Genomic DNA, 26,683 nt, shown 5'->3' with positions numbered 1-26,683 from the left:
ACGCTGCTATTGTATCCACCTCCACCACCTCTTCTGGCAGCACGTTCCAGGCACTTACCATTCTCTATGTAAAACAAAACTTGCCTCTCACCAGTCCTGTAAACTTATCCGCTTTTACCTAAAACCTACATCCCTTAGTAACTGACATTTCCACAGCGGGGGAGAAAACTCCTACTCTCCATTCTATACATGCCTCTCATAATTTTGTAAACTTCTATCAGGTTCACCTCCTCCTTTAACGTTCAAGCAAAAGTAAATTGAGTTTGTTCAATCTCTCCTCCTGTTAATACACTCCAATCCAGGCAACATCCTGGCAAGGCATTTCTGCACCCTCTCCAAAGCCTCCATATAGCAACCAATCTGTACACAATATTCCAAACGTGGCCTAACTACAGTTCTATATGGTCACAACAGACCAATGCTTAAGCTCTATACCCCGACCAATGAATGTGCTATACACCTTGGCCATCATATCAACTTGTGCTGCCATTTTCTGGGAATTGTGGACCTATATGCCTAGATCCCTCTGTATGTTAATGCAACAAAAGATTCTGCCACCTACTAAGGGTTTACTATATACTCCCTTCCTGCATTAGCTCTTCCAAAATGTACTAAACCCTTGCAGCAAAATTTGAACCCAGAGGCAAATGCTACAAATCAAGCCATGGCAAATACATTAAGTCTTGCACTGCAGTGCAATCTAGATTATCTAAACTACAGCTATGGTGGGGCCATAATTTGTAATCTTAGCTCATGGTCAAATAGGTTATCACAGGCAATACAGATGAGAGTTCATCAACCCAAAACACTACTCAATTTCTCTCTCCGCAGATGCTGCAAAATCTTAAGTTTTCAAGCACTGTATTTTATTTCAGACTTCCAGCATGCACAGTATTTCACTTTTACGTTGATGTTACAATTAAATCAGGATGACAACCGAATTGGTTTAAAAGGGCAATGACACAATAAAGGGCTTCAGGTGATGTTATGAAATCTGGAAGCTTATATTGAACACCTTGCATGTGCTGCTCTACTAGGTTTAATAAAAAGAATCTTAAATATCCCCTAGAAGTCTGCCAGTGTAACTTGATGAAGTCTTGATGTGTGGAGATTACTTCGATTCAATGAATGAAGGTTGTCTTAGAAATGGATCATTCCACAAAAGCTTCCACGTTCCACAAAAGACTCTTTCAGTCACCGTTATGGTTTGGACAAAGTACCTAGTGGGAACACATCTGTCAATCTGTATTTATATAATGGCTTTCACAAACTGAAGGTGTCCCAAGTCTTCACATCCAATTAAGGTATTTCCAAAGTGTGGCTGTTGTTGTAATATAGGAAATGCAGGTGCCAATTTGCAAACTGCAAATTCATGCAACTCGTACCTTACAATCAGATTATCTGGAACTTTTAAAAAATTGATTGAAGGCATTAGGGAGAACCTCCCTGTTCTTTTATAAAAGTGTCACAATCTTTTACGTATACCTGAGTGTGTAGTTGGAATCTCAATTTACCATTTCATCCAATGTTTGGCACCTCCAACAGGGTGATACTCAGGTGTTGCACTTGAGTGACAATGAAGTGTTTGTGCTGAGGTTTCTCAAATGGGACCGCACCTTCTAACCCTGATACAAGGGCCACCTATTGAGGCATGGCTGACGCATCAAGTGAAAACATGAAGACAGCCTCAATTAACAGCTCTTCTGATGTGAGAAGTAATTTTGCCAAAGTTTCTCAGTCGGATTTGTTCGGAATCAGCCAAGTGGTGAAAGTTAGAACTGCAGCCTTGTCTTTACGCACTGAGAAACTTTTACTTAAAGAAATCCATCACATACCACATAATAGCAATCGAACTAGCACAGTTTCAATCTTTTCTGTATATGCCAAGAACAGGTGAATCCCCAAATAATGGTCATGGCTTGAATGCAAATTTCTATCTTGCAACACAGTAGCAATGTCCCTACTTCTGGGCCAAAAGGTCCCAGTTTCAGATTTCACCACAGAATGTTGATGACAACAGTGTTTGTGTTCTAATACACTTAAACAGAGTGATTTAAAAAAAAATCCAACTGATAAAACGAACAAGGTTGAACCAGTCTTCCAGGAAGACTCCTGAGCTGAACAGAGGACATCAACCAACTCCCAAACACAATATGAACCATTTTTTGAAATAACTAGCGGCTTTTACACATTCAAGGAATGTCACTGATGACTCTCATGTATATGCTGGAAAATAAAGTACCTGATTGCATAGATACCTACACTATAGCAAAATTTGCGAGCTGTCATCAGGTCACCTGATAAAGTTAACTATGCAAATTAGACTCCATGACATATAAAGGATAGTGATTATCTACATCGATTCAAATGTCATGGAGGTGGCATGCCATCTTCAGGGTGCCTGCACAATACAATGCTTGCTGGGCACAGCCAGCACAAACTGTGTTGTTTATTGGGCGTATGCATCAACAGGAAGCTTCAAAATTACCTGCTGACACGACTTTAAGATAACCTACAATTCCTAAAGAGGAGGTACACTGTAACTGAAGGTGCTAATATACAAACAGAGCTATGCAACAAAGAACAGTGATTTATCATTGAAGAGTGTGCACCAAGGTCTACCAATGCTGCACTTGAATGTCAGTGGAAGAGACGCAAAGGAGGTGTGGCATATCCATAAGAAGGGGTAAGGGGGCTCCCTTTTGCCAAGACCAAAAAGGAACTGGGAGCAGATAACTGCAGAGGTTAATGACTAGATCAGAGCCACAAGCACCTGCATGAAGTGTCATGTGATGTTTAATGATCTGAAACAAGTGGTCAAGGTACATGCATCTTCAAATGCCATGTTCCAGCAACTGTCCCACTACAAAATACCAATCAAAATTCACTAAACCCCCTCTCACCTACTAACACACCCCATCAATCAGGACTCACATCTAATGCTCCTGTGCTTCTCCTCACCTTCACACACTTGACTCCAACCCTCACACATGACTGCAGACACAATTCAAGAAAAGCAATGACATCACTCAATATGCATTCCATGGCACACAGTCATATTTTTTCTCTCATGAGCATAAGGTGGCTGACAACCAGAGGTATCGGGAATAAACCGGAAATGGGGAGGCCTGTTTGCACATTCTAACCGGTATGGCAGAGATGGTGCTGGCTAGTATCTGAAGGGCCATTATTAACTGAGGGCAGTGACTGGTCTCAATCCACTGAAAAAAAAATATCCTCCACCTGAATCTTCCTCTCACTTCCTCCTCAACCTGCAACCTCTTCCACCCTACGAGCTGCTGGTGGCATACTCGTGTACTTCCCACACTGCACAAGCTTATCTACGTCTTTTTTCTTTCAAATACTCAAAAGGTGTGACTTGAGCAGGCTGCAGAGAAGGCAAAGAAGACAATGATAATGATGCACTGTCCGATTCGTACACTCATCCACCACCTCAGAATCTGACAGCACAAAAGTTAAGATTGAGGTGGGCTCTGCACATGGAGATACTCAGGGTATACAACTGCACTGTTGCCAATGCACGGGCAAGGAAAAGACAGGCAGTCCATGTCCTGCTCCTGAAGACTCAAAATGAGAAATTCAGTGAGGCAGGCAAAGGATAGTGGCTGTATATATTTAAATGCTTGGGATGAGGGTGATGGCCAATATTAGGTAGAATGGAGGTATCAGATTCCAACTTAGCACAGTGATTTATACAGAATTTGGAGACCATTCCTTCTGGAATGGAAATATTGATCAACTCTTCAATACACTTGTGGCCCCCAACAATGATGCAGCTTCTGAAGACTGTAATGTCATTTCCATAAAAATCAGTTTGCTGCACCCGAACCCCAGATTGGAGTCAGAGATGTACAGCGCGGAAACAGACCTTTGGTCCAACTCGTCAATGCTGACCAGATATCAAAAATTAATCCAGTCCCATTCGCCAGCTCTTGGCCCATTTCCCTTTAAACCCTTCCTGTAATGACATGAATTGCCAGTTTGCAGCCCTGCATGTTCTGACTTCTGCCAATACGATTTGTAGGGTGCCACTGGCCTTCAGATTACTTGGATTGCCCAGGCACTGTCCAGCAGGCAAGCCAGTGGTTCCATGGAGTTTGCTACCATCTCTGACATTGCGGCAATCCATGCCAAAGTCGTGGAATCCAAAGCCAGACCTTCTAGTCCCAGAACTGCCCAAGGTCATCCTTCGAGGCCTCCTGTCTCTTCCTGGTCAGTAACCTACCTCCAGCCACGCCACAGCCACTGGGATTGCACTGCACAGGAGAATAGGACAGGTAAAGGCACAAGCAAGACACATATTAAGAAGTACACATTAGGTGATTAGACAACTTTTGTCCTGTTGTGTGGCATGATATTATTTATAAATTTGGTTTGTAGAGCTCATTTTAGGTTGGCTTTTATGTTTGCATTGTAACCAAGATGCCAATACGATGTTCTATGATAACAAGAAGTTAAGGAGTGCGACCCTGTTGATGAATGGGAAACAGGGATTGTGTTTAGTGGTATCATACGCAAGTAAGTTCTTTACTTATAATCCAAGCATGAGAAGCTGTCTTGGGTATCCTTTTCCTTTGTCCTCCTCTTTATGTTTCCTCTCCTTCTCTTTTGACAAGGACTGAGCCCTCGTGATCACTAATTTATGTAGCATGCAACTAGAAATACTGAGGCCTATTCAGCTGAGTATTGCAGAAAGATCACTGCTTTAGTGCACCCACAGTCTGCTCTATCACATCTCATAAGGGAACATGGATTTCATTGTGCGCATGGCACACCTGTGCATGGGTTAACAATCTAAGCCATGCCATCAGCACAAAGTCGTCCAGTAGCTGCCTTGGATTTGTCAAGGTAAAGTAAAGGCATTTCAACTGCTGCCAGGGTTTGTCCCACACGGTACATTATGCATGGTCACATATCAGCTGCAGAATGAGGAAATTGAATAGTTTTGGTTCAACTACATTGCAGAATTGATATGCAGCACACGCAGAACAGTGCACACATGCTCTCAAATGGCATTACGGGGAAATGTTTAAATGCTCATATTTCTCTGACAAGATAGAACAGAATGAAATGAAGCTGTCCCTTTATTTTTAAATAAAACGTCACAGTGACGTCCCTAATGTGATTGAAAATTACAAGACATTGATGATACTGTGAACCATCAGTCTGGAAGAAGCTAGATGTTGTGAACCATATCCTTGTTTGCTCAGAGGTTGGAGACATGGTCACAACAGTTCTAGCAGACTTAGGTGACAAATCTTCTTGGTTAAGTGCAGACTTTCCAAGAAGTGATTGTTGCTGAAGTTTAGGCAGGAGAATTTCTCCCTTAATACCCTGGGGCGGATATGGCGCCCTGCTGCGGGGCCTTTCTCCCTCTTCTAGCAGCAGCTCCTGTTCCATGTAACCTCTGCTTAGTCCCTCAGGCATGTCCTATAACAAGTGGAAGCTTTATTATTCCACCAATGGCCAAAAGCCACTGTTTTGCGCAGAAGTCTTGAAGCAAACAAAAATGTCCTTTAGCACCAGCGACACCACTCTACGGATTTCCAAACCTCAAAACAACTATAAAAACAGTAAAGAGTTGGATCGTAATAACTGCAAAGAGAAATCAATTAGCAACTAAACTGTAATTAGTTACTCTCACTTTAAATAGCACTGGTGGGAATGTGGGGTGGTGCTGGTGGTGCAAGTGTCCTTCACACTGTCTCACGTGATCAGCTGTGTAAAGTTAAGAAGAGAGGTCGACAGGAGCACAAGGCTTCAAAATGGCAGCACAGCTACAACCAGTACTGAATGCTGATTGATGTCACAATCAATTGGCATACTTCCAGTAAGTGCACGTGGTTCCTGATTAAGGCAGGAGACAGGAGGAAAAGTATACAGTAAATTTCTTGAAAACATAAAAAGACCATCAATGTACAAGAGGCTTTCGTGGGGGAGGGTAAACTGAAAAATAATGATCGCCTGCTTTAGTGGAATTCTGTGACCACTTAAGGGATGAATTTTTGATGAGTTCTGAGGAACATTTCTGTTGCCAAGTTAAATACAGTTGCTCGATTACCAATGCCTGACATTCACTAACCGTCTTGACAAAAACCAGAACCAAAAACTGCAGTCAACCAAGAAGTCAGATGCAGTTTTAAGTGCCAAATTCAGGAGGGGGGAGGGAAGGGAGTGTGGACAGGAGACGAGGGGTGACAGCCTGCAAGAACAACATGCAGGGATTGCACAGGGGCACATATGGACTGGGGATTCATGGAGGCTTCGGGAGACCAGGGGCTGGTACTGAGGGCCTCATACTGAGGTGGGGGTGGGGGGTGGGGAATTGTCGCAGGAGCTGATGTGAGAGCTGGAGAAAGTACAGCCTTATTTGGAAGGTCTTTTCACTAACCTGCAAAACGGGGATGAGGCACAAAGGAATCTTATTGCAGCAGCTAGCTGGGAACAGCGACAGCTGCAACGTGATCCCAAACAAACCCAAAGTCATTTCACAAGGCAATGCATTCAGTGCTTTGTGATGCATACAAAACGCATGTCTCTCTAATTGGTATTATAGAGTTTATTACAAGAATTGCAGGTATCATCTAGGCCTCCAGATAGTCTTAAGTATACCTTTTGCAAACAATATTAAATGTATTCACAAAAGCACAGAGTCTGAAATAAGATGGCACGAAATGGCATAAATTCTCATGAACACCGAACATGAAATAAAGTGTAAGCATCAGTGTATCCTCAGCACACAAAACAATTCTCCACCCCTCCACAACCTAAGTTATCAGTATACAGCTTTGGAGACTGGTGTCCAAGGGCTCAACTTTAAAGCTCTCAAACTAATTTGTTCAACATTACAAAAATCAGCACTTACCTCCCAACATTCTGCATATGGCGTGAAAAAGGATAGCAGATATTTCAAGCAGCAATGAATGTATCAATGAGTTTTATACAAGGGGCAAACAGTCCATACAGCCCACAATACCACACAGCTATTGTTCACAGAGCAACACTGCTGGGACACTGAAACACCACCTTATTAATCATGCAAGCAAGACATTTAACTGGGCGGATGGAGACATCCTATTCCCCATGCTCGAGATTTGTCTCTGTTAACGTATTTAAGGAACTGTGCAACTTCTCACTTGATTAAAAGGCCATACAGACATAGGACAGTCCAATACTAGAGGACATAGGTTTAAGCTGAGAGGGAAAAGATTTAAAAAGGGACTTAAGGGGCAATATTTTCAGGTAGAAGATGGTGCATGCATGGAATGAGCTATTAGAGAAAGTAGTGGAGGCTGGTACAATTACAACATTTAAAAGGCATCTGGATGGGTATATGAACAGGAAGGGTTTAAAAGGGATATAGGCTAAGTGCTGGCAAACAGGACTAGATTAATTTAGGATATCCGATCAGCATGAACGAGTTGGAATGAAGGATCTGTTTCTGCGCTGTACATCTCTATATCTCTAATGTTCTCATCATCCTTTTGCTTTGATCTCTCAGCCATGGTCAACATTGAAAGAGGGAGAATAGAGTTATACTTTTATTAACAAAGGGAAGCCGAACTGGGAGGAGGAGAGGTTCATATTTGCTACAAACAATAACCACGGTTATGTAACCAAACCAAGTTAGCATCATCTTCCAATTCTTCAAGAATTTTGACTAGCTCGGCCAACATGTTATTCACACACGACCATAAGATATCGGAGCAGAGTAGGTAATTCAGCTCAGCGAGTCTCCTCTACATTCAAATGACACCAATGGCTGATCTGATCATTCTCAACTGCATTTTGCTGCCTTTTCCCTACAATCCTTGATTCGCCTGATTAAAAATCTATCACAGCCTTGAATATAATAAAGGTCACAGCTTTAACAGCCCCTCTCCAATAATTTGGAGATATCGGTGTTGGACTGGGGTGTAGAAAGTTAAAAATCACACAACACCAGGTTATAGTCCAACAGGTTTAATTGGAAGCACATTAGCTTTCGGAGCGACGCTCCTTCATCAGGTGATAGTGGAGGGCTCGTTCGTAACACAGAATTTATAGCAAAAATTTACAGTGTGATGTAACTGAAATTATACATTGGAACATTGATTGTCTGTTAAGCCTTTCAGCAATTAGAATACAGTGATAAAGAATTTCACAGAACATCACAAAGGAAATTCCATCTCATCTTTGTCTTTAACAGGTAACCATTTCCCTCAAATCATGCTCTCTGGTGCCAGACCCTCACACACAAGGGAAACCAACATGTCTATCTTGTAAGGCCCCTCAAATCCTGTTGTTGCAATACAGTCTCCTCTCATTCTTTTGAGTCCCAATGGACACAAGCCCAACCTGTTCAACCTCTCCTCATAAGAGCATCGCTCCAGACTGGGATCAACCCAATGGACCTTCTCTGGACTACTCCAATCCCAGTAAACCTCTCATTGGATAAGGAAACTGTTCCCGGTATTTGAGGTGTGGTCTGTCTAGTGCCTCGGAGAAAGTGAGGACTGCAGATCCTGGAGATCAGAGTTGAAAGTGTGGTGCTGGAAAAGCACAGCAGGTCACGCAATATACGAGGAGCAGGAGAATCAACATTTCAAAATCAATGTTGATTTTTCTGCTTCTTGGATACTGCCTGACCTGCTGTGCTTTTCCAGCACCACACTGTCTAATGCCTCATACAGTTTTAACAAGATTTCTCTGGTCTTATGCTCCAGTTAATTTGAAAAAAAGGCCAACAGTTTATTTGCATTTCCCACTGCCCACTGCTCCAGTTTTCTGCAATCTCTCTCCACTTAAATAACATTCAGTTCTTCTATTCTTCCTGACAAAGTACATAACTTCACATTCTTCCCACAACATATTCAATCGCTCAAGCTTTCAGCTACTCTCATAACCTGTCTATATTTCTCATCCTCACTATACCTTTTTCCCATTTGCCAACTTGGTGATAGCACATTCACTTCTGTCATCCAAGGCATTAATAGATATTGTAAATAACTGGGTCCCTCGCACTGACCACTGTGATGTTCCACTCATTATAGGTCAAGAATCTGAAAATGCCCCCTCTATCCTAACTCTGTATTCTATTAATTAGCCAATCCTCTGTCTATGCTCATGCATTACTTCAAACACCAGTGGCTTTTATCTTACTAAGTAGTCTAATATGCAATGACTTATAAAATGCCTTTTAGATATCCAAATATATTACTGTCTACTGGCTCCCCCTTCATCTATCCTGCCTGTTGTTACCTTCTCAAAAAGAATTATAATACATTCGATCAAAATTATTTCCCCTTCATGCAACTATGCTGAGTCTGTTTGATCAAATGTATTTTAAATATTCTACTATTATATCTTTTAGAATGGTCTCAAACATTTTCCCAATTACAGATATTAAGCTAACAGGCGTATAGTCAACGTTTTGCTCGTCTCTTTCCCTTTTTGAATAAAAGGAGTTACTTCAGCAGTTTTGTGGTCCTGTGGGGTTTTTCTAGAATCGAAGGATTTTTTGGTTACTACGAGTGCATTCAATGTCTCTGTAACTACTTCCTTTAATATCCTAGGATGCAAACCATCAGGTCCAGGGAACCTAGCAGACTTTTGCTCTATTGGTTTCCCTAGTACTTTTTCACTAGTAGTAGTTATTGTCGTAATTTCCCCACCCAATTCTCAATCCACTCAATCCCTTGATTATTTCACATATTTGGAATATAATACACATTCAAAGTACTTACTCATCTCATCTACCATTTCCTGGTTCCCCAGCCTCATTCTCTAAGAAGCCTATGTTCACTTTGGCTTCTCTCTTCTTATATACGTAAAGAAGCTCTTACTATCCATTTTGATATTGATTGCTGGTTTGCCCTCAGTTTGTTTTCTCCCTCTGTTCCTTTTGGACACATTTTATTGACTTTTCAAATCCTCTGGCTTACCACTGATCTTTGTTACATTATTTTTTCACTAAACTCTAACTCTGGGGCAGCACGGTGGCACAGTAGTTAGCACTGCTGCCTCACAGCGCCAGAGACCAAGGTTCAATTCCCGCCTCAGGCGACTGACTGTGTGGAGTTTGCACATTCTCCCCGTGTCTGCGTGGGTTTCCTCCGGGTGCTCCGGTTTCCTCCCACATTCCAAAGATGTGCAGGTCAGGTGAATTGGCCATGCTAAATTCCCCGTAGTGTTAGGTAAGGGGTAGATGTAGGGGTATGGGTGGGTTGCGCTTCGGCGGGTCGGTGTGGACTTGTTGGGCCAAAGGGCCTGTTTCCACACTGTAAGCAATCTAATCTAATCTAATCTACCCTCAAATTCCTTGGCCACTTACAGTTAAATTTATCCTCCTTCCTCACTGGGATATAAAAAACTTTGCTGAAAGTCATTAATTATGTTCTTAAAACATCTGCCATTGTTCCTCAATTTAAATTCCTTTTCCGGTTCACTCCAACCAACTCTGCCCTCATTCCTGTGTAATTACCTTGCATTAAGTTTAGCACAGTAGTTTCCAATCCAAGTTTCTCCCTCTCAAGTTGAGCGCTAAATTCTACAATGATTCCCTTGGAGATCTTTTACTCAGATAATTTATTAAACCTGCTTCATTGCATGTTAAAAGTTCCTGATCCCTGGTTGGATCCACATGTATTGTTGCAAAAAACGGTCATACAACACAGAAATAAATCTTTCAATCCAACCCATCCATGCCAACCAAGTTTCCCAAACTAAACTAGTCCCACTTGCCTGTTTTGGGCTCACACACATACACACACTCTCTCTCGTGTGTACACATATACGCACGCGCACACACACACACACGTCTACGTGTCTATGGAGTGAATTTGCATTTGCAGATACATTCTATTTTGCTCAAAAAGCACTCAATCTGCAGACAATCAATCCATGTGATATTTTATAAATTCCTACTTTTGAAACAGAACCGGTCTGACTCAAGATTGGGATACAGGCAGACTCTGTACCCCAATGCATTGTCTGAGCTGAGATGCCACACTTTTTAAAATAAAACTGTAAGTTATCTTGAGCATGTGACTTAAAAGTAGTTTTGGGATTTACAGATTAACGTATAGAAACTTGCAACCCATTCTAAAAGGTGAAAGACTTAACAGCAGTCTAAGTTTGTTCAATATATCATTTCAGTTATATGACTCTAATCTTTTGCTATAAATTCTGTGTCCTATGATCCTGCTCCACAGCTATCTGATAAAGCAGTAGCGCTCCAAAAGCTTGTATTTCCAAATAAACCTGTTGGACTATAACCTGGTGTTGTGAGATTTTTAAATGTTGTCCACCCCAATCCAACACCGGCTCCTCCACATCTTTTTTTAAGCTTAGATTACTTACAGTGTGGAAACAGACCCTTCGGCCCAACGTGTCCACACCGACCCGCCGAAGCGCAACCCACCCAGACCCATTCCCCTACATTTACCCCTTCACCTAACACTATGGGCAATTTAGAATGGCCAATTCACCTAACCTGCACATTTTTAGACTGTGGGAGGAAACCGGAGCACCCAGAGGAAACCCACGCAGACACGGGGAGAATGTGCAAACTCTACACGGACAGTCACCTGAGTTGGGAATTGAACCTGGGTCTCTAGCGCTGTGGGGCAGCAGTGCTAACCACTGTGCCACCGATCCTTACAGTACCATGGCCAATCAATATGTTGTAAATTCTGGGTAATGAGTTATCGACTTCAGTGACCCTTTTTTTAACAATATCACATTAGTACATAACTAACATCATACTTGGACATTTCAAACTGATTAAAAAAAACACAAGAGTATAAACATTAAATGCAGATATTCCACTGGAGCAGATTAAAATTCTAAATATGAAACAGATAGCTGACTCAGGAATTTCTGAATTAAAAATTGCAAGGATGTCACAAACATCACTTTAGCAGCAATGTTGCAATGTGTGAACACCATGGCCTTTGCAGAGAGCTTCTCCTTCCCCAATCACAATAACTGGGGATGAAAAATGCAACATTCTTGATTATGAAGTTACATTCATAAAAGAAGTGGAACAGCTGCCATTACCACAAGTATTCAGGGTCACTACTTTTAAAGTAACCGAATAAAGCATTTTTAGTTTTTCTAACGTAAAAACCAAAACTGGTGTCACCTGGTGTTTTCAGAACAGTTCAAAACTAATGATCTAATTCCCTCTGTATGAGTGGTACGAGGGGCCTTGGAGAAGGGAGGGAGGAGATAATGTGCTAGAAGCTGCAATTGTTACTTTGCCAACAGATATTGCTGGCAAAATCTAGATAGGACAGGACAGGTTTTTGACAAAAGGTGATCGAACAAATTAAGTTTGAGTATTTCTCGAACGTTAAGACCAGCCAGGTGGACTTTAGTCGTTCTTTCTGGTCTTATACATCCTGACAAAACATCAGAATAGCTTCCACCCTCTAACTTGGCTTCATTGAAAAGCTGCAACCAATTGGGTTGATACTCCCTGTTCACTCTATACACTGTCCACTTCAGCTGCAATGAAAATTGACAAGCTCTAGAATTCCCTTATCCTTACTGTTGCCACTCTCCTCCTTTAAAATCTCTCACTGACAAAGCTTTCACCGAATCACAGAATCTAGTAGCGTAAAAAGGTGGCCATTCAGCCCGTAGCGCTTGTGCCATCTCTTGGAAAAACCTTCTACAACTCTGTTCTTCCTAGACAGCCATCTACTTATTTCTCCAATTGCCTTTTTAAAAGTTACGACTGAATCAGCATACACCGCCTTTTCAGGCAGCATATTCCAGATTTTAAAAAGTCAAACCTCATATCACCTGCTTTGCTTATCCAAAGAATTGAAATGAGCAACTTGCAAGATATTTTTACATAGTTATGTAACGCCTTGATATTCAAGCAGTATTTGGTCACCTGTCTGAATCTCTCATGTGGCTCAATGTCAAATGTAATTTTGCTGACACTTTTGGCAAATGCCTTGTACATTTTCCTTAAGACAGTGAATAAATGCAGGTTATTGTTATAAGTGGCACATGGTCTTACACACCATGTGCAATGTTACAGTTCGATTAGTGTCAAGAACATATTACAGCCTTACGCACAACATACTTCCCACAATTAACCATACTCTCCAGTCAAAGCCCCAGACTGCCTGTCACACTTTTCCATCCAACTCTTATGTTGATCACACTCCAGTTGTTGAAAAACAGAAAATCCCTGGACTCAGTGAACAGCGTCCCTGGAGATTGGGAAGTTGGAGTTGGAGTTCAATGAGAAGTTGGAGTTTTGTTGCAGTTTATTCCCAATACTAGTGATGAAAAGATTAATTCCCATTTCATGGCAGCTGATGTCTTGGAGCTAAGTGTGCTGAAAGCAGAGTCCCTAACTCTGGATGGAACATGCTGTTCCAGATTTAAGAAATATCAACATTTACATCGGTTCAGGAGATGCTATTCTTCCAAACAAAAAACTTTGAAAGGGAACATGATTGCTTAGTTTAGTTAGAAAGTGATGTGAGAAAAAACATAAATGTAATTGATTTCTTCAAACATGTCCTCAGTCAGAATATAGAACGACTCTTAGTTCTGATGTAAGCTGTGTTTTCTAAACCAACATTGAGTATTTGCTGCAGCGAGAAAACATTTTTAAAAATTTGTTTGGTTTGCTGGGTTGAAATTTGATCTCCAAGCATGTTCTGCAGGCCTGTCAGGCTGTGTGGATCAGAACTGTGAGCCAAATGCAGATTAAGACCAGACAGTTTCAGTGTTATGGTTTCTATCGCCTCCCTTGTAGCTTTTGCAATGTTACTTATGTCACTAATTAGGAACCGAGATCACCAACTTGGCCATTCCACATGCTGGAACACTTCATTAAATGTAACAGGCCAATGATCACCTGCTGTACCCAAAGCAAAATTTGACCTTTAACACCCATAACTCGCATATCATGGCAACGCTGAATGTGCTTTCATCATGTTGCATTAGTTTCAGAAAGTCCTGCAATGCTACTCTTCCAAATTCACTCTTCCATCCACTGTTTACCTAGCATGGTGTGTGAAGGATAAGCTGTTAAACTGAGGCTCTGTCTACCTTCTTGGGTGGAGTACAACTTAAAGCAGGGTATATGAATAGGGAGGCATACTGGGGTCTTCAACAAATATCATTCCCCCAATCTAAAACCACTAGTTATTTTGCTCATCACCTTATATGGGGCCTTGCAAAACAAACTGGCTACTGTGTTTCTATCACTACAATAGGACAGCCTGAGGTCATTAAAAAGTTGCTATATAAAAGTTCTTCCTCGAATAAATCTGGTTAGAAATAGAGCTGACAAACACAGCTGCAGCTCAAAAGCACCACAGAAATAAAATAGATCCCTACTCCTACTGGAAAAAAGGTCAGTTGAGCAACTTTCTTTTAATCATTCACAGGATGTGGGTATCACTAACCAAGCCAACGTTTATCACCTGTCCCTAATTACCCAGAGGACATTTAAGGTGTCCATCAAATTGCTGTGGGTCTGGAGTCACATGAAGGCAAGATCAGGTGGGGATGGCAGGTTCCTTCCCCAGAGTACATTAGTGAACCAGATGAATTTTTCTGACAATTGACAATGGTTTTATGGTCATTATTAGACTCCTAATTCCAGATATTTATTGAATTTAAATTCCACCATTTGACATGGCAGGATTGAAGCCCAGGTCCCCAGAACATTACCAAGGCAAAATTCCAAGTACTATAGTGACTGCACATTTGCTATTGGCTATTGTTTTATATTATAGCTAAGATCCCAGGGTGTAACTGAGGGTTAGCATATCAAGTTCACAAAGGACATCCAAGTGGAGCTTTGCTATATTACACTCTTATCAGCTCCAAAACAAAAAGGTTTTACAGAAAATCAATATTTCAAAGGGGAATGAATCTAAGCAGTGATGGTGTTAGATGAACCAACGTAGGAGGGGGATTGCATGGTGTACAGCACTGGTTTGGTGGCAGTAACACACATCAACTATTGCGTCATCTAGAAGCTACACAGAAAACAACACTTGTACTCCCAGTGCCCATGGTTCTTGGTCAGACCCTGTATGCAACATTGGGTGTCATCATTAATGGAAACCTCTATTTTTAAAATCATGCCAGCTTTCATTAGTTCTGGTCAAATGACATCTTTTTTTTTGGAAAACAGTCAAAACACGATTATGTTTTCTGTGCACAGTGCTCGGGACAGGCCGTCTGTTTCAATCCTGTAACTCCCCCAGCAGAGTTTTCCTGGCTGTGGTATTCTCATTCGAGGCAGCAAGTAGAGACAAGACATTCTGAAACAAATAGGTGGGTAACCACAGTGAATCACCAAGGAGGCCAGACCAAAGGATCTGTTCACTTTGGATGCAAAAGGAGGAATCTTATACTATTTAACAATAAAAATATAATCACAAAAACTAGATCAACTCCAGGGGCTATTATCAACCACAAAAAAAATTATTTTATTGAAACAGTTACATTTCCTCTGACATGCTGAGTTTCTATGAAGAGTCCCCCTTATTGGCTGACAACCCGAATTTGGTTACATTCAGTCAACTGTTATCTAAAGAGTGAAACGTAGATCCAAAAGTACATCAGAGAAGATGGTCATTCAGCCCATCATGCCTGTGCTGATTCATTGAAAGAATGGTCATGCTTAGTCCCATATCCTTGCTCTTCTCTGTACACAAGTCTCAACAACCCCGACTCCCCTTTAATTTTTGTTGGTTATGACGACCTGGGATCCAGAAAACAGATTCAATAATGATTTTTAAAAGACAAATTACATATACACTTGAAGCAGAAGAAGGTGCAAGGCTATAAGGAAAAGCACAAGGCCTGAGAATAATTGGACTGCTACTTCAAAGAGCTGGGATAGTAACAACGGGCCAACTGGTCTCCCTCCATGCTGCCACATTCTATTCTAAACAAACACGTCTGGTTGGTTCTGGGTGATATTTTCCCTCATTCTTAATGTAGGGCATTAACCAATGCCCCAGCTGAGATCACCCAGCGCAACAGAGCCCAGGTATCCAAGCTGGAACATTTCAAACATATAGGATTCAGATTATTTTAATTTGTATAGTTGAATGACAGAAGCATGCAGGCTGACTTCAAATGAAACAAATAATTTCAGAAAATGCTGCCCCTTTTCTGCTTGACAATTCATGTTGAAAGATTTCTTCCACTGTTTTTGGAGTAAGGAGTTGAAAACAACAATTACAAGATCAATCAAACCTTGCTAACCAGCCTACCACGCGGAACCTTGTTGAACAATTTGCCAAAGCTCATACAGACAATGCCTAACACTCTGCTTTCATCAATCTTCTTTGAATTGTTTTGAAGAAATGACAATCAAGTTAGTGAGATACGATTTCCCAGACACAAAGTGCTGCGGAAAGGCAAATCAGGGTCGGACTGATACACTTAATGGTAAGGTCCTGGGGAGTGTTGCTGATCAAAGAGAATTAAAGGTTCAAATGCACAGTTCCTTGAAAATATGGTTGCAGTAAACAGCGTGGTTAAGATGGTGTTTGGCACACTTCCCTTCATTGGCCACAGCATTGGGTATACGAGTTGGGATAGCACAGCAGGTCAGGCAGCATCCAAGGAGCAGGAGAATCGACGTTTCGGGCATGAGCCTTTCTTCAGATCTCCAGCATTTGCAGTCCTCACTTTCTCCTATAGGAGTTGGGATGTCATGTTGCAGCCGTACATGACATTGGTGAGGCCACTTTTGGAATACTGTGTTCAGTTCTGGTTACCCTTCCATAGGAAGGATGTTGTTAAACCTGAGAGGTTGCAGACAAGGTTTACAAGGTTGCTGCCAGGACAGAAGGGTTTGAGTTATAGGGAGAGGCTGAACAGGCTGAGGTTTTCTACCCTGAATCTCTGGGGGCTATGGAGTGACTTTATAAGGATTTATAAAATCGGAAGGGGCAACAGGTAGAGTGAATAGCCAAGGTTTTTTTTCCTAGGGTGGGGCAGTCCAAAACTAGAGGGCATTAGGTTTAAGCTGAGGGGGAAATGACTTAAAAAGGGTCTGAGGGGTCACTTTTTTCACGCAGAGGATAGTGCGTGTACGAATGAGCTGCTAGAGGAAGTGGTGGGGGCTGGTACAATTACAACAGTTAAAAAGGTATCTGGATGGGTATGTGAAGAGGAAGGGGTTGAAAGGTCAATGCTGGCAAATGGAACTAGATCAGATTGGGGTGTCTGGTCAGTGAGGACAAGTTGGAGTGAAGGATCTGTTTCTATGCTGTCCAACTCCATGACCTCATAGTTAGTCTGGGAAAGTAGCATTGTTTTAAAGAATGAGTAACAAATACAATGCTCAATTGATACACAAAAGCCTTTTGGGGAAGAAGAAAAACTGTGTACAAATTGGTCACCACATTTTTCAGTGATTATTTTCTTCATTTACTGTAAACCTGTCGATAATGCTCTGAGGTTATTAAAGTCGCTATGTAAATGAGTCAAGTTCATCACAACAAAAGCAAGGGAGATGATGAAATGGAGAAAAAATTCTGTCAGTGTCACAGAAGGAAAAAGCAAAGTCTCCCTTTTTAGACAACTCATTCCATCCACATTGAATGACTAATAGAAAAACCTCTCAGCATAGTGCGCTCGTCTCTGGATTAATATCTCATTCCACTGTAGTACTGATGGAGTGCAGCACTTATGGGCCCCAGCTATGCCTGTCTCTTTGTTAGCTACATAGAACAGTCAATCTTTCGTAGTTACACCGGCACCACTCCCCACCTCTTCCTCCGCGACTAATGACTGCATCAGCGCCACCTCGTGCTCCCGCGAGGAGGTTGAGCAATTCATCAACTTCACCAACACATTCCAACCTGACCTTAAATTCACCTGGACCATCTCTGACACCTCCCTCCTCTTCCTGGACCTCTCCATCTCCAATGACGACAGACTTAACACTGACATTTTTTTTTTTTTACAAACCTACCGACTCCCACAGCTACCTGGATTACGCCTCTTCCCACCCTACCTCCTGCAAAAATGCTATCCCGTATTCCCAAATCTTCCACCTCCGCCATATCTGCTCCCAAGAGGACCAGTTCTACCACAGATGGCCTCCTTCTTCAGAGATCGCAATTTCCTCTCCCACGTGGTTGAAGATGCCCTCTAATGCATCTAATCCACATCCTGCGCCCCCACCCTCAAACCCCATCCCTGCAACCGTAACAAGGACAGAACCCCCTGGTCCTCACCTTCCACCATACCAACCTTCGCATAAACCAAATCATCTGATGACATTTCTGCCACCTCCAAACGGACCCCACCACCAGGGATATATTTCTCTCCCCACCCCTTTCCACTTTCCGTAAAGACTGTTCCCTCCGTGACTACCTGGTCAGGTCCACAATCCCCTATAACCCACCCTCCCATCCTGGCACCCTCCCCTGCCACTGCAGGAATTGCAAATCCTGCACCCACACCTCCTCCCTCACCTCCATCCAAGGCCCCAGAGGAGCCTTCCATTTCCAAAGTTTCACCTGCACATCCACCAATGTCATTTATTAAACCTGTTGCTCCCAATGCGGTCTCCTCTACATTGGGGAGACTGGACGCCTTCTCACAAAGTGCTTTAGGGAACATCTCCGGGACACCCGCACCGCCCTGTGGCCCAACATTTCAACTCCCCTTCCCACTCTGCTGAAGGTATGCAGGTCCTGGGCCTCCTCCACTGCTGCTCCCTCACCACCTGACGCCTGGAGGAAGAACGCCTCATCTTCCACCTCGGAACACTTCAACCCCAGGGCATCAATGTGGACTTCACCAGTTTCCTCATTTCCCCTCCCCCCACCTTACTCAGTTCCAACCTTCCAGTTCAGCACTGTCCTAATGACCTGTCCTACCTGCCAATCTTCCTTTCCACCTATCCACTCCACCCTCCTCTCAGACCTTCATCCTCACCCCATCCACTTACTGTACTCTTTGCTACCTTCTCCCCAGTCTCACCCCCCTCCCATTTATCTCTCCACCATGGAGGCTCCCTGCCTTCAGTCCTGAAGAAGGGCTTTTGCCCGAAACGCCGATTTTTCCTGCTCCTCGGATGCTGCCTAGCTGGCTGTACTTTGCCAGCACCATTCTAATCTAGACTCTGATTTCCAGCATCTGCAGTCCTCACTTTTGCCTACCTTCAGAAGTGTTATCTTTTCGACAAGATGTTAAACTGAGGCCTCCAGATGGACGTAACAGATCCCATGGCACAATTTCAAAGAACACTAAGGGAGCTCTTCCCAGCATTCAGAACGATAGCCTTTCATCAAAATCATTCAAACAAACTATGCAATCATTATCACAAGGCTGTCCGAGAGAGATCACTGGAGTTCAAAAATCAAAAATTGGAGTTGGAGAGTCAAACAGCCTGTTGTTGAGGTTCTGTTTGCCGAGCTGGGAATTTGTGTTGCAGACATTTTGTCCCCTGTCTAGGTGACATCCTCAGTGCTTGGGAGCCTCCTGTGAAGCGCTTCTGTGATGTTTCCTCCGGCATTTATAGTGATTTGTCTCTGCCGCTTCCGGTTGTCAGTTCCAGCTGTCCGCTGCAGTGGCCGGTATATTGGGTCCAGGTCGATGTGCTTATGGATTGAATCTGTGGATGAGTGCCATGCCTCTAGGAATTCCCTGGCTATTCTCTGTTTGGCTTGTCCTATAATAGTAGTGTTGTCCCAGTCGAATTCATGTTGCTTGTCATCTGCGTGTGTGGTTACTAAGGATAGCTGGTTATGTCGTTTCGTGGCTAGTTGGTGTTCATGGATGCAGACCGTTAGCATGACAGAAGCGCTTCACAGGAGGCTCCCAAGCACTGAGGATGCTACCTAGACAGGGGACGAAACGTCTGCAACACAAATTCCCAGCTCGGCGAACAGAACCACAACAACGAGCACCCGAGCTACAAATCTTCTCCCAAACTTTGAGTCAAACAGCCTGCTGACATTTTAATGGAGTTTCCTCATCTCCCCTACCCCCACCTTATCCCAGATCAAACCCTCGAACATGGCACCACCCTCTTGAACTGTCCTATCCATCCATCTTCTTTCCCACCTATCCACTCCACCCTATCACCGTCAACCCCCACCTCCATCTACCTATTGCATTCCCAGCTACCTTCCCCCAACCCACTCCCATTCATCTCTCAGCCCCCTTGGACACCACCCCCACCCCCTCAACATTCCTGATGAAGAGCTTACGCTGAAAATGTCAACCCTCCTGCTCCTCGGATGCTCCCTGACCTGCTGTGCTTTTCCAGTGCCACACTTTTCAATTGAGGAGAAAGTGAGGACTGCAGATGCTGGAGATCAGAGCTGAAGTTGTGTTGCTGGAAAATGACCTGCTGCACACTTTTCAATTGTTGACATTTTAAGCCAAGTAACAACTGGAGAACTCATGCCCATGGACTCTAGTAAAAAGTAGAACCTTTAGGAAAAAGATAGGGAAAGTCAGAATAAAGTAAAATTAGAACAGTCTAAAAAGATTAGAGTGATGGAAAACTTAAAGTCATCCTTTAAACTAGGTCAAAAGTCACACAATACCAAAATATAGTCCAACAGGTTTATGTGAAATCACAAGCTTTCAGAGCGCTGCTCCAGAAGCTCATGATTTCAAATAAATCTGTTGGACAGTAACCTGGTGTCATGTGACTTCTGACCTTGTCCATCCCAGTCCAACACTGGCCACATCGTGTCTATAGATTGGAAGCTCCAGTGTTTTGGTTGCATTTCACTGATTTGATGAAAAGCACATTTTGAAGAAAGAATTTCATCATGCTGAGCAGTGAACATTTCTGTACTTGTATTTGAAAATTTGTTCTTGGCATGGCAAGGATACAATCTATTCTTTCACAGGATGTGCTTGTTACTGGCAAGGTAATTATTTTAAGGCAAGACAAGCTCCAGTACCATCCTTCACTAACTGATTGCTGAAATAAAAGAATCTCTTCTTGTCATTTGCTTCACTGAAGCTGATGGGGGTGGGGGAGAGAGAGAGAGAGAGAGAGAGAGAGAGAGAGAGAGACACACACATACAGAGGGAGAGAGAGAGAGAGACAGAGAGAAAGAGAGACAGAGACAGAGACAGAGAGAGAGAGACAGAGAGAGAGACAGAGGAGCAATCAGGTTTCATTCTGCTAAATGTTTTGAAATTTCTAGGAACTAAAGGTGGTGAGTCAGGAATTGTGAATAATTAAGCCATGGAAGCTGGATGACTACTATCCATCTCTTTCATACTGAAGTACAAGATTTAATTTATATTCTAACTGTTCAACTATTGAGCAAAATCTATTTGATCTTCAAGCAAGTTTGTTTCAACTTAGACTTGCAATTTAAGTAGTCGTCTCAGACCCTTGTTCCCAGCTTGCTTTGCATTATCCGGTCTGTATATAATGCCTAAAATATTTTTCATAATTCATCAAAGTCTTCGCCAAAAGCTAAGTTTGTGGGCTTTATATTGTTTCAATATATTTTAATGTTATCTAAGTCAAGTATAACACTGATACTCTCCTGCTGTGTTTTTATAAGTATCCAAGTTGGAATTTAATGTATTAGCTACAGCCAGTCTGAATCCAATGTCTAGCTGAGTAATATCATTGTCTTTCAGAACACAGTAGGCATCCCACATGGTCTCCTGATGCAATAATTAAAGGCTAATTGTTGGCCCTGTAGCATATTATCCCATGCACAGACATACAAATTTCAGTTAAAGGAAAAACAAGCTGCTTTTGAAAGAGACTCTTTTGCTGCATTCACCAGATAGAAACACTGGGAGGTGGTTCCAAAATCTCAACACAGGTATTTTGTAGTTAAGTTCAAAGAAAGAAACAAAGACTTATGTTAGATTAGCACCTTTAATACCCCAGCACTGTTGAAACGTAGGCATGCCATAATGTAGGCAACTGCAGCAACCAATTAACATACAGCAAGCTCCCTTAAACAGTAACTTGGTAAATGATCAACTGTTTGAATGATGACAGATGTGGTTAAATGTTAAACAGTGCACGGAAGAAATTGCCCTGCCCTTCAAGCAAAATTTACACCTAAATTGGAGTTCTAACAATGTTACCTCAGACAGTGCAGCACCTCAGCACTGAAACAGAAGTATTCGCCTGGATATGCACTCAAGACGCTTGAACACAGCCTTCTGATTCAGGGCCTACAGTACTGCACACTGATCCATGACTGTTCTGAACTCTTCAATTTCTCTTTCAGCAATATTTTTGTGCTGTTTCCAATTACTTTTCCAACTATTTGTCCCCAATCACCAGCCGACATTACAGTTAGTAAAGGTGTTCTTCCATCAAACTTCCATCTCCAACTCATAAACTCTACTTGAGCAAATAAATCTCGAGTTACTTTTGAGCATAGCATAATGGTCGGCTTAAATTAAAAGCAAACAAACCACAAACTGTATGCGTGTTGTGTTTTCCTATTTCGACCATCTGTCATTCGACACTTGTAGTTATGTACAGATAACATTTGAGGCCAAAAATCAAACTTGCAACAAAAGATGCCCATCTGTACTGGTTCTCTGAATGAGTAATTCAGTCTTGAGCATGCAAATAATCACAATAACGCAATATCATTCTTCTCAATGCATGGAATCATTCATTCAGCAGAATTTCCACAAGCACATTCGGCAAAACACTTAATTCAGGAATTAATATTAATATTTGTCTTCACCCCAAAATGATTTTCTACACAACATCCCAAAAGTACTTTTGGAGGTTGACTATTTGGAAGAAAATTGGAGGAAACAAGGAGGAACAAATGAAAAACTGAACTGGTCAAGAAAACCTGAGACAGCATGTTCCTGTTCGGGTGAAAGCTAAGATTGGTAGGTATAGGGAATGCTGGGTGACAAGAGAAATTGAAGTTGTGGTGAAGAAAAGCAAGTAAGCATATGACAGGTATAGACAGCAGAGATTGAATGAATCCTTAGAAGAGTATAAAGGCAGTAGGAGCATACTTAAGAAGGAAATCAGGAGGGCAAAAAGGGGACATCAGATAGCTTTGGCAGGTAGGGTTAAGGAGCACACGGTTTGTTTTTCGCCAGAAACTGTAGCAACCCTGTGTTAATTCCAATAAGGCTATCCTGATATTCCCGTTACTTGGCTCAGTACAGAAAGCAATTCTTGAATACTTGTCAGTGAAACTGAATTTGCTTTGAGGTTCTGAACTGAAAAATCTGCCATTAAATCACAAATCTACTTTTATTATCCAGTAAGGACTGCTCACAACTTTGCCACAGAAAATCAGCAAAAAACAAAACTGCTTCTGAAGGTATGAATGATGACAGAAGCACTGGTATAGGGATGTGCAACATCCACAATGCAGGTGTGTCACAGAATGGCAATGCCAAAATAATACATCCCAAGTTTAAATATAAAATAAAAACCCAAAATAAGAACTGCAGATGCTGTAATTCAGAGACAAAAGATAGAAAGTGCAGAAAAAGCTTAGCAGGTCTGGCAGCATGTGTGGAGAAAAATCAGAGTTAATATTTCAGGTCAAGTCAGCCTTAACTCTGATTTCTCTGTACTGCTGCTGCCAGCTTGCTGAGCTTTTCCTGTTGTCTTCCCAAGTTTAAACTCTCAAATCAAGGGAACAGTGCAAAAACTTCCAACTACACAAAATGTGTCCTTAAATCTGCCAGCATGCAAGCACAAATCAGAAGACTCAAGACATTAGACACCCTGTCTACTGATTTTATTTGAGTGAGATGACAGAGGCACAACAAGATTCAAGTTCTGGAGTAACATCAGATACACAATTATCTCATCTGTCAGATCCTGGAATTCATTGTGTACGATAAGATTTCCTAATACTTGGAAATGTAGGGTAAAATAGGGCAAAGTCAGCATGGTGTCATCAAGGGGAGGTCATGCCTGCCAAATCCAGTAAGACCACATTTGGAATACTGTGCGCAGTTTTGGGCCCCATATCTCAGGAAGGATATGTGTGTGTTTATAGGAGGTCCATGAGAATGGACCCAGGAATGAAAAGCTTAACATGTGAGGAATGTTTGAGGACTTGAGATTTACACTCTATAGAGGCTAGATGGATGAGGTAGAATCTAACTGAAACATACAAAATACTGAATGGTCTGGACAGAGTAGAATTTGGGAAGATGTTTCCATTGGTAGGAGAGACTAGGACCTAAGGGCAGAGCGTTAGAGTAAAGGGAAAACCTATTAGAACGCAGGTAAGGAGGAACTTCTCTAGACAGAGAGTAGTGAATCTACAGAATCCATTGCCACATAAGGCTGTGGAGGCCAGGTCAGTCAGTATATTTAATACTAGGATAGATAGGTTCCTAAGTATCAAGGGGATCAAGGATTATGGGGAGATAGTGGGAGAATGGGGTTAAGAAACTTATCAGCCATGACTGAATGGCAGAGCAGATTCGATGGGCTGAATGGCCTAATTTCTGCTCCTTTGTCTTATGATCTAACCAGCAGGAATCATTAACTCTGCAGCATTTTCCATTTTAATTTCAGATTTACACCATCTGCAGGAGTTTATTGTTATTTTAAATGAGTGCTTTTTGGATCGATCTTGATACTCTGGTTTTAAAGAGAGAGTTGCCAGTCCAGTACCGTACGTTACATTTCTTTATTTTGGATTGCAATGTGAACTACTTCATGAATTCTAATCCCAGATTCCACCAGGATTCAAACAAACCAGAGCTGCTGCTGTGCCTTCAGACTAACAACTTCGCACCATCTGTTTGTAACATAAATGCCATTTGAAACATTCTTACGAAAGGTCTGATCCAACTTGATGGGGATCTAATTTGGATCTAAGGTAGGGTAGGGGTCAGGAGTATACAATTACCATTAATTTTTTAAAAAAGGAAATTTGTTACATACAATCAGAACCATTTTAAAACACATTTATTTCCAGGTTTGGCCTGGTTACTTTAATACAAGTTCAGAAAAACACCACTGTCCAAGTGAGTACATTCCATAGTTAGAACACTCACACCTGCACTTCTCGCCCAAACCTGCTCGCTTCATTGACTTTTGAAAGCTGTGATGGAGACACACAGCTCACCTCTTAGAATTAAAGGGAACATTATCTCCTTCTGATTACACCTCCTTCCTGTTTGATGTCCTCTTTGCCTTGCAAAGTGCTTAAAGACACACATAGGGCACTGCACTTCTCATTAGTGCTGAATAATGCATGGGGTTCAATCAGCAAATTCAGGGCTCAACACAGAGAGGGAAAATGAATAGAATCAGGAGAATCCCGAGAGGTGGCTGCCATTTGGCCCATCTTGCCAGTGGCAGCTCTCAAAGAACTGTCCAAATTCATCCCATTAGGTGAATTTTTTGAAGTTCTCCCTGGTTTTTTCAGATTCTTTCACATTTTTACTTTGAAGTCATGAGTATAGTATCTCAGATATACTATAGTGAAAATAAAATGCAGAAACAATAGCTGTGTGGTTGCACTGAGTTTGGGAGGCATACGACAATATAATTACTTTCAAAAGCACAAATCAGGTTAATTCCGGGTGCATTTTAATGTACCAAACTTAAAGAATCAAAAACAAAAAAAGCAGGCTGCAGTGCTTAATGGAGAAGTGCCCAAGAGTGGGAGCACATCCACAGTGTCCTAAGGGTCATTAATAAACCAACCACGTGTCAGTTTTGTGGTGTGCAATCCAGATCCAGCTGACAGCTGCACAATAACAAGCAGTATCTCCAAGTCAAAAAGCAGCAGCCTGCTTTGTTTCCTCCATTCTGGTTCACCATCTTTTGGTAAGAATCACCCATCAACAGTAACATTTTGACCAATTTTGGAGCTGTTTGACTCAAATTCTAACATGGCAATTTGCTGGATTTTATGTTATTCAGTGTACATCAGAAAATATTACTGTAAAATGCACCAACTTTTAAAAAAAGTGTTAAGCAAGGCAATTTTCAATAAAGTATTAAACTGAGAAATATATATGTATGTTTTCCCAGCATCCCAAGTGTATTAAACGGAGTTCAATCTGAATAGATTTCAAACCTCAGTACAGTAAACAAGGTGCCAGCAGAGATCATCCTGCACCAATGGCTTCATAGAGTCACAGAGATGTGCAGCATGGAAACAGACCCTTCAGACCAACCAGTCCATGCCACCCAGATATCCCAACCCAATCTAGTCCCACTTGCCAGCACCTGGCTTATATCCCTCCAAACTCTTCCTATTCATATACCCACCCAGATGCATTTTAAATGTTGCAATTGTACCAGCCTCTACCACTTCCTCTAGCAGCTCATTCCATACACACACCACCCTCTGTGTGAAAAAGTTGCCCCTTTAGGTCTCTTCTATATCTTTCCCCTCTCACCCTAAACCTATGCCCTCTAGTTCTGGACTCGCCCACCCCAGGGAAAAGATTTGGTCTATTTAACCTATCTATGCCCCTCATAATTTTATAAACCACTATAAGGTCACCCCTCAGCCACCGACGCTCCAGGGAAAACTGCCCCAGCCTGTTCAGCCTCTCCCTGTAGCTCAGATCCTCCAACCCTGGCAACATCCTTGTAAATCTTTTCTGAACCCTTTCAAGTTTCACAACATCTTTCTGATAGGAAGGAGACCAGAATTGCACGCAATATTCCAACAGTGGCCTAACCAATGTCCTGTACAGCCACAACACAACT

At 42.1% G+C, this 26,683-nt stretch overlaps 1 protein-coding gene across 2 annotated transcripts in view; it reads right to left on the bottom strand.

The window, feature by feature from the left end:
• abl1 (c-abl oncogene 1, non-receptor tyrosine kinase) overlaps nucleotides 1-26,683 on the bottom strand; it is a 187,400-nt gene that overhangs the window by 117,816 nt on the left and 42,901 nt on the right. The window contains exon 1 of one of the 2 annotated variants that reach the window (XM_072565966.1): nucleotides 6,887-6,976. The exons of the other annotated variant lie outside the window; for it this stretch is intronic. Within the exon in view, the coding sequence (XP_072422067.1) occupies nucleotides 6,887-6,896 (10 nt within the window). The 5' untranslated portion in view covers nucleotides 6,897-6,976. Of the gene's footprint in view, nucleotides 1-6,886; nucleotides 6,977-26,683 lie in introns of those variants that run through there. 2 annotated transcript variants of the gene reach the window in all.

The sequence above is a fragment of the Chiloscyllium punctatum genome, chromosome 49 (assembly GCF_047496795.1).
Source record: "Chiloscyllium punctatum isolate Juve2018m chromosome 49, sChiPun1.3, whole genome shotgun sequence".
In the NCBI taxonomy this organism is placed as follows: domain Eukaryota; kingdom Metazoa; phylum Chordata; class Chondrichthyes; order Orectolobiformes; family Hemiscylliidae; genus Chiloscyllium; species Chiloscyllium punctatum.
The sequence above is the reverse complement of the archived record's forward strand: the minus strand, read 5'-3'. Positions and strand labels throughout refer to the sequence as shown.